At 33.8% G+C, this 9,715-nt stretch overlaps 1 protein-coding gene across 1 annotated transcript in view; it reads right to left on the reverse strand.

Moving 5' to 3' along the window:
• LOC137924307 (fatty acid synthase-like) overlaps positions 1–8,017 on the reverse strand; it is a 48,427-nt gene extending 40,410 nt beyond the window's left edge. Inside the window, exons 1-3 of the mRNA XM_068767697.1 lie at positions 7,988–8,017; positions 3,781–3,933; positions 2,473–2,665 (exon numbers count right to left, since the gene is read on the reverse strand). Coding sequence (XP_068623798.1) covers positions 2,473–2,665; positions 3,781–3,933 — 346 coding nt within the window. The 5' untranslated portion in view covers positions 7,988–8,017. The remainder of the gene's footprint in view (positions 1–2,472; positions 2,666–3,780; positions 3,934–7,987) is intronic.
• Between the last annotated feature and the right edge of the window lie 1,698 nt (positions 8,018–9,715).

Consider the following 9,715-nt stretch of genomic DNA (forward strand, 5'->3'; position numbering starts at 1 on the left):
TTTAACGGTGGCAGTTGTGTAATTCGCATTGTTTGCCGCATACGCATTTATCAGCGGGCTGGCGGGCGGTGCACTTTGTTGCACGACTACCACTGCATGTGCGGAGGTGGCTAAATATTGGTCCTTTTCGTACTAAAGTTGCATGTACTGTGGGCAGGTGAGCCCAGTAGGATATAGGATGCAGGCTGTTTCCATCTAGTCTTCTTGGAAATCAGTCAATCAGATAATGTTGAGTAATGTTAAAGTAAATGACGATAAAATATTTAATTTTTGAAAGGTTTATCATTATTTTTTTATCAAAGGAACCCTAACAATCTTTACTTATAATAACGAATAGCAGATGTAAGAAATTGTAATAACCTTAAAAATGTAGACTTCACGAATTTGCTTACGCTTTATACAGTTGAGAAATTTTGCTAAAAGTTATGGAAGATTTTTTACAGCTGAGATGATTTCAAAGTTATTTTAATAATGGATGTTTCTTAACTTGCGAATCAATCTCTTTACTAAAATATTTTCGTAATGGTATTTATAAAAGGCTTTATTCTAAATGTTAATTAACATAAATTTTTGATACTCTTTTTAACACTGCTTTAAGTCAAATGTTAAGTTATATTAAGTCAATTAAATATAAAAATTAATATCATTATAAAACGGGGGTGGTCAAGCTTCTTGATAGTGCGACCCATATATCGAAATTTAAAATTTTCTGCGATCCGCAAATAGTAATGTTTAAAAACGATATTATTTTTTTACACGAGAGAAAAATATAAGTACTAGTAGATTAATAATCTGTTATATGTATATGTATATATATATATATATATATATACTTATATATAGAAAGAACCGCGAGAGATATCGACATTTAATAAGTTACTTTTACTAATACACCAAACAACTCCCCCATCTACTTTCTTCCATCGTAAGTAAGAAAAGGACCAATATTTAGCCACTTCCGCACATGCAGTGGTAGTCGTGCAATAAAGTGCACTACCAGCCCGCTGATAAATTCGTATGCGGCAATCAATGCGAATCACACAACCGCCACCGCCAAATTACTCAATACGTGTTTCACCTTTCCACGGGGCATCTTCAGGAGTTATTACACCGATTAGTGACAAACACAGGTGTTGCACGACTGCCACTGCATGTGCGGAAGTGGCTAAATATTGGTCCTTTTCTTACTTACGACGGAAGAAAGTAGATGGGGGAGTTGTTTGATATGTTAGTAAAAGTAACTTATTAAATGTCGATATATTTCGCGGTTCTTTCCATATATAAGTGTATATATATAACAGGTTTTTTAATTTTATATGGCTATTTTTAAGCACACAGCCTTGAAGAAGATTACGCGCCGGTGGAAACATTTTCTAATTAAGAGCTGTTTTGATGTGTAAAGTCGCAAGCCAGATGTTTCCTTTTACATGCGATTACTTTTCTCTTGAACCTATATTCAATCAGTTTATTTTCATTTGATAGATAGTCTTTAGTAGATTTTTAAAATAGAACACGTATCAGAAACATGTTTTAATGTAATGTTAATTTATGTGTATTGCTGGTGTATCTAAATAAACGAATATAAGATCAGTGATCAATGAAGTTATTAATGGAAAAGTTAAGTATATTCTTTTTTCTCTTCATTTAACAATTCCCTAGTAAAAGCATTTAAATGTATAAAAAAAAGTTCAATTGCGAAATTATCGTGTGGACCAGAAACCGATGCTTCCAATCGCTGCGGTGAATTTAATCTGGCGAGGGCCTCAGAGTTTCTGGATCAGATAAATTGCCCTCATTACGGGAGGACGGAGGGTGTGGGTGCCGGGTGGAGGGGCAAGTGGGTATTCTCCATTGTAATTCAGATACTTCGGTTTCCTTATTTCGCAACACAATTTGTCTTGTTATTTCCAAAGGAGAGGCGACGTTTTTTTAAGATTAAATAGGGACCTATTATGTAGAGCTTCTGCTTGGAGATATAAGATTTTCGAACAACCCTTATAAGGTTTATAATGTTTTTTTAATATGTATAGAAAACTTTACGAATTTAAATAATATTGATGGTTTAATTAAATATCTAATAGGTTCAGGAGTTACATTGTGGAAGTCCATCTTAACTAAGAAAGGAACTAATATATAGCTACTACCGCTATGCAGCAGTAGTCGTGCAATGAAGTGCACTGCCTACCAGCCTATATAAATGCCAAAAACCAAGTCTTGGTGTTTGGCACTGGTCGGTCTAACATCTCCTGGGAATACCCCGTGGAGGGTTGAAACACGTGTTGAGTAAATTAACGGCGGTAGTTGTGTTCCGCATTGTTTGCCGCACACGTTTATCAGCGGGCTGGCGGGCCGTGCACTTCATTGCACGACTACTGCTACATAGCGAAAGTAGCTATATATTAGTCCCTTTCTTAGATGTGATTCAAAACTTGTAAAATAAATAAGAATAAAAGGTGATGAAGAAATCCTTACCTGCGTCAATAACGGCCTCGTAAGCCTTTTCCAGCAGGATCCTACACATAGGGTCCATGGTGTGGGCCTGTTTGAAATGGACCCCGAAGAAGGAAGCGTCGAATTTATTGATGTTGTTGATTTTTCCTGTTCGCTGTGGGATCTCTGGATGGGCTAGTTTCCAACGACGGCCATCCCCGGAAATCAAATCGACCTGTGACATAAAAATACTCTATATTTATGTATAACTACTACTTCGCTAGCTCAGTGACCCAAAGTGGGTCTTGGCCTCCGAAGCGAGAGACTTCCACTTTCCTCTATCTTGCGCCATCGTCTGCCGTTGGTTGACATTCAATTCGCGCAAGTCTGCCTCAACGCGATCGATCCAGCGACACCTGGGTCTACCCACTGGTCTTCGACCCCTCGGTTTTTCCAGGTACGCTACCTTCACGCTCGGTTCCTTACTACTATTTATGTATAAACTATTATATTTAAAAATTCATTCTTCATTCAGATATAAAATTAGTTGCCTCTTGTCCGCGCCGCGTGGCCTGCGCTGCCTTTTTTGAGTGTAAATTTAAAAAAACCTATTCTTTTATCAAAATACCAAAAACTAACTTGAGCAGTTGTATCTTAGCGGTGAAGGAATGAGATTTTGAAATTGAAGTCGAAATTTCGATTCTCAGGGTACAGTGTTATAATCGCTTTATGCATTAATTACGTAAGCAGTGTGTATGTAGTACATAAGATAGGTACTATGTACACACTGCGATCTTCAACTTTCCGGCAAAGTGTGGCTATTATGGTTGTATGCCTTACAATGCGATTAAAATAAGAATAGGACCGGCCTAGCGCCATGTTGTGACGTCACAACGGGAACTTGGTATAGTGTGCAAAAAAGCAATGTTAAAAAATAATACCAGTGGCTAAAGTCACTCGCTCGGTTACCTTCGAAGCAGTTTCCAAATGCTTAATGAAACTTCCAAATACATCACGCGATATATGAATATTGCCACCTGGCCCTGGTACAATTGTTGCTTGTTTTAACTGGTCCAACAACATAATGGCACGTTTTTTCTCTTCCTCGAAGTACTTATCAACATTGCTGATAATCTCTCGAGCTCGCCGATGTAAAACACTACCTCTTTTGCTCATTGTAGAACAAATTAAACAATCAACAAAAACAATTATTATTATTTTTTTATTTTATATATTTAATGCTGACCGTACTTATATGAGTGAAGTTAGCCGAGAGCCCGTCCTCTTCTTATTTTAATCGCATTGTACATTGGGTGCTTATGGACGTAGATTTTTCTAGTCATTACTAACCTTATTGAACAGATTTTCCTGTAGATGGATCACTGAGTCTGAATCGGGGAAGTACCCGGCGCATCCGGTGATGAGCACCTCATCACCGGGCGGCGGGTGCGACAGCCGCTGTCCTGATGTCAACCTGTCACCGGTGAGTGTTGTTGGCGGCATCTGGAAGGAGAAGCATTTCTTTCAATACTATTCTAGCAGTTGTAGTATGAACAAGTATTTAAATATACGCAACATCTCTATAATTTTGTTTTCTAGATGCATCTATTATATATGGCATGAAATAATTGTAATTATTATATATACTACCTCCTTATTAAGACAATGTTTTTTTTTATTCTTACATAAAAATAAGTCATAAAAATCTGTTATTTTCAATATGGAATTGTGTTCAGAGAATATAGATGAAGTAAGAAAGGTGATGTATTTGCATTTGTAAATGTGAAAAGATAGAATATATGAAGGTCAAAAGACAGACAATTTGAAAAACCTGGAAAACTTAGGTAGAGGAATTATTTGCATTTATGTCTCCCAAAAATGAAAAGATCACAGATATTATTAAAGGGTTGTCAAACAAATCATACTCGAAACCTAAAAGCATCTTAGAGTCATAAAATACCTTCCAATTCAGCTAATTCTTATATGAAATAAATAAATAATCAGTTTCAATACGCGTTACATATTAATGGTTATTTGATGTTTTATTTCGCATTCATTTTGGAGGTCAAAGGTAATATCAGTCATAAACAATGGACGAATACGTGAACTACATTACCATTTATTTTCGTTTACATTAACGAATGATTTAAATACAAAAGTTATTTGTTATTTTAATTATTTTTTGTTTCATTGAAAATGTACAATGTTAATACGTATTTGTCTGCAATATTATTTAAAGCATTTCAAATCGGTTTTTATAAAAATGCGCTAATAAAAACGACTTATTTTTTTATTTGATCGACTTTGTATTTTCCAAAAGTTTAGTTAAAACAAGTTGAAGATATCATGGTATCATCATATTTATTGCTTTGATAATTTTAGTGCTTAATATTTCAATATCTAGTCAATGATTTATTTCACGTGATGTAGACTGTATACCGTAGATCTAAAATAATTAAAAAAAACAAAAAACCTTGTTTTGTACTGTAATTTCTTGTTGATCAGTTCTTACGTTATTTTTTTAATATTTAATAGTCCACCTATAATCCTTATATAAATCTTTTATATCGGCAACATATATCATATTTGTTTTTTACATTTTTCCCTTCAGCTAATTCCTTATTTAAATTTTTATATCTATCCGATGCCTTATTACTTATATTACTTATATTACTTACTTATTATATTTACATTCTATTGTTTGTATTGTCGCAAAATAAGAATCATCTTTAAAATAGGTTGCGAGGCGAAAAATATTTTATTGTGAAGATTTTAATGCTTTTTTAAATAAACATTTTTAATCTACAGCTAGAGCATTTTTAATACTGAAAATGAACAAAATGAACCTTTTATTTGTAGGTAAGAGATATATGAATGTTATGAAACATTTATATTATGGGGACCAGAAGATAGTGTCGCTTTCTTAAGTTAAATACAAGCGACTATATTTTTAATAAGTTTTTATTTCTAATCAATATCCTTTTGCCGTCTAGTATACAAATCAATGCCGGAGCGGTAACAAATCAATCGGTTTTTCTGTAAAATATGTCGACAGAAACTGGCAATTTTTTTAAAAAAAAATTATCAGTATCACACACGATCTAATTTCAAAATAAGAATAAAATACCTATATAATTATTGTTTCGTACAAATGAAAATTTATTTCAAAAGAATTTATAAATTATATCACTAATAGTGGCATTACATACAGACTACTGTTTATACGAATCGATATGATCAGATGTTCTAATTTCAAAATAAAAATAACTAAATACCAAAAATTATACATAAATATACAAAGGTTACATTCTTTCGACATTTAAATTATATGTACATTAATTAAAAAAATTAAATACATAAATTTACACAGAAATGAGCCAATGTTATCCAGAGACGTCAGTTGACGGCGGCCATTTGCTTTCGTATTTTATTTTGCAAATGGCGGCTTCGGTTGCAACAGCGAGCCTTGCGCTTCTAATAGGGTGAAATTACGTTTTTAATTAAACTAATTGTGTACAATATTAAAAAGTTCGTCTTTATAAGTATTTATAACTGATAAAAACTTACGTTATAGTATTAATTTGTTTTTCCTATACTTATATAAAAATGTATACATAAATTATATCTTTTAACAATTATAGAGTAGATATATGTACACATATAAAAGAAATACATTTAAAAAATGATCAAAAACTAAACTTTGAGTGAGAAAGATTAAAAAAATAGATTTCCAAAGAGGTTATAGTGTTGTAGAAAAGACTGGTTCAATAAAAAGAAAACTTAAACAATTAAATGAGCGTAAAAGAAATATATATTAATAAAACATTGTATATACAAGGAAAAGTTTTATATCATCATCATCAAAGATAAATGATGAAATGCTACCTATGATAGACGCAAGTAGAGACTTAGAGTAGTACTTGACAGAAAGAGTTCTGCTGTCTCAAGTTGTCTCTGATCGAAAAGTAAAGAAAAATTCGTCAATAAATTATTCAGATACAAACTGGTATTTTATTAGATGAAGCTGATGCTAGCACGAAGACTTTCACAGCTTCATACGAGTTGAGTTCACGTACCGGAAGGGTTCATGAACACGCAAAATCTTTTACCGGGTACTTGTACTCCAGTTGTATGATGATGTTCACACGTCATCTGAGGATCCAGATCGATCGAATGAGGGGGCGGAAGACCACCCACGGAATCGCATCGTAAGTCATACTGGAGTACATAATAACACGTGTAGTTTAATGTACGTAATTGAACATCGACCTGGGTCGTTCACTTAAATTTGAGTATATCAAAACTATTCGAAAGTCAAACCTCTGGAGGGGTTACCATTATCAGAATAGACAAAAGTTATGTTATGTATAAGCTATATTATGTTACATTATTAAGGATAACTTAAACTTTTTTGACTACTAAGCTTCAACTCTTGTAGCATCAGTGTAAAAGTTACCAGTTTATGATTGATATTCTACAGTATTTTGGAGTCGTGTGAGTTGGAATTACAACGAACAACTCCCCCATCTACTTTCTTCCATCAGGCAAGACGCACGAAAATAACTTGAATTAATAAATAATCACAACCAATTTCAAATCTATCACTGAAGATTAAAAAAAAATATTTAAAAAAATGTTATAGAAAAAAATAAATTATTGTATCCAAGAATATTATACTAATGTTAATGCGTGGAATTAAATGTTGTCGATGCTCATTTGGGAACCTAATTATTGTCGCGTATCTATAAAACTATATTTGTAAAGAGCAACTGTTGAGTTTCTCGGCTCTCACCAGAACTGCCTTCAGGCTAACAATGGCGACGTTTAATGTTAATTGACGATTTGAAAGTGCCTTGTAACTGCCTATTCGAATAAAGAATATTTTGATTTTTAAATAAAAATCTCTTTGGTGACCCCAGATTTCTCAAAGGAAGACAATAGTTACGCGTTACAAATGAATAATATTCTAGTAAAATATATATTTGTGGTGGCCAACCTGTTTCACAGTCCTGTCATTATTTATTTTTAATTTTTTTTCTAGCCGCAATTAAATGCATATTTAAAGAAACTAAAAAAATATTTATTGACATCATATAAATTAAAGTTTAGAATATTTTTATTAAATTAAAATCTTAAAAATGAAACGACTGTTTTATTTTACGTGATAATTCTTTAAAATTTGTTAAATAATCGATTACTTTTGTGACACCTTAGTATATCTTTAAATAGCCTGTTAATTAAAACTGATCGGTTTTTAAAAATCGATTTTTTTAAAATAAAAAAATCAAAAGAGAATTCGTGTACATTTATCGAGACCTACAAATATTCCTTAAATTGGCAACATTTGGCTTGCGGGACGTAGTTTGGCCGTCCCTGTTCTAGAACTTTCGATATCCTATCATGACCGCGACCTTTGGTCCTGCCTTAAAGTCGGTCTTTAGTTGATGTACGCGACCCCCACCATAACCAATTGCGGGTCATATATATATATATATATATATATATATATATATATATATATATATATTTGGGGTTAAAAACAAAACACTGTACTTACCTCGAAGGATCCAAATTCAAGAATAGAATTCAAAATGAATTTCAAACGGACTTCCGTTGCTGGTGTAGATGCGCTATTGACACCAGCGGCGGTCGGACTGAACCTTCCGTCGCCTGCGACTTGTTTATAAAATGGAAAATCATTAAAAAATATATACAGGGTGCTCTGTTTGTTCACATTCAGAGCGTATTATGCTGTATGCAAACATTCATGGTTCGTTGACATCGGCGCTAGCTTATGCGACAAAGTTTATTGAAACTTTAACATGATTATAAATATTTTTATAAATAAAATTATATCGACTTGATTTTGACTACTTATAACCTCTGGTTTTACTTGTGATTATAAATTTTTGTTCTTTGAAATATTTTTTCATGTTTTTTTAAAAAAATGCTAAATAGTATTCCGTTGTTACGTCTTGTTATGTATATAACATTATTAAAATAAAATCATTTAAGTTTCATTAACGGGGTAAGATAAAATGTTTTCATTTATAGAAATCTATTACTACACTAGCTGTGCCCGTGGCTTTGTCAGTTTGAATCTAACAAAATATTATTCACTTTCATTATTATTTTTTAATTGTTTCTAACATAAAACTAACTTATGTTATTACTTATTGCATCAGCTACTACCCGTCAAAATCGGTCCAGACATATCAGAGATTAGCCCAAACAAACAGACAGACAGATACAAAAATTAAAAAAATGTGATTTTTGTATATAAAAGGGGTTATTTTAATAGTTTCAGAGATTAACCAGAATTAATAGACATACTCAATTAAAAAAAATTGATACATACTGTACATTCATATCTTCATCTTCTTTTTAGCCGATGGTCACCAATTGCAAGGTATTGGCCACCTCCAAATATCACCGCGCTGACCTATCCTGCGCTTTCCACATTCAGCGAATTTCTGCGACCTTCATTACATCGTTGGTCCACCTAGTGGGAGTGTTTGCCCACGCCGTGTCTACGAGCACGAGGTCACTTTTCGAGAACCATCTGACCATGGGTTACACGATCGCTGTGGCTCACTGCCAATTCTTACGAGCAATTCCTCGTGCTAAGTCCATGCTGTTGGTTCTTTAGCGAATCTTCGCATTTCTAAATCGATCTTGCAGCGGAACTCTGGGCATACCCAAGTTGGTACTTTGTGCATTAATATAGAATTGTCACTGCACATGAACATGTTTCCAGATGATGGGCAGCAGAGCAGAGTGTACCATAATAACACTGCAATCGCCAACCTGCCTGCCAAGCGATGCGATTAATCCCCCCATAATTATCCTTGAGGAAGCAATTGCCTTTCAATGGATGACTATAGGCTGAAATGAAATGAAGAAGACTCTACAATAAGAAATTTCTAACGGAATCAGGCGTTACCTCGCGGAAGTCCATCTTGAATAAGAAAAGGACCAATATTTAGCCACTTCCGCACATGCAGTGGCAGTCGTGCAATGAAATGCACCGCCCGCCAGCCCGCTGATAAATGCGTATGCGGCAAACAATGCAAATCACACAACCGCCACAACCAAATAACTCAACACGTGTTTCACCCCTCCACGGGGCATCTTCAGGAGTTTGTTACACCGATTAGTGCCAAACACAGAGTGACTCTGTGCATTTCATTGCACGACTACCACTGCATGTGGGGAAGTGGCTAAATATTGGTCTTTTTCTTACGTAAGAAATTTCGTCAAAAAATATATTTTTTTAAATTTATTT

Source organism: Battus philenor, unplaced genomic scaffold (assembly GCF_028537555.1).
Source record: "Battus philenor isolate CCGP_79_NKW_IND1 unplaced genomic scaffold, ilBatPhil1.0.hap1 SCAF_23, whole genome shotgun sequence".
In the NCBI taxonomy this organism is placed as follows: Eukaryota; Metazoa; Arthropoda; class Insecta; order Lepidoptera; family Papilionidae; genus Battus; species Battus philenor.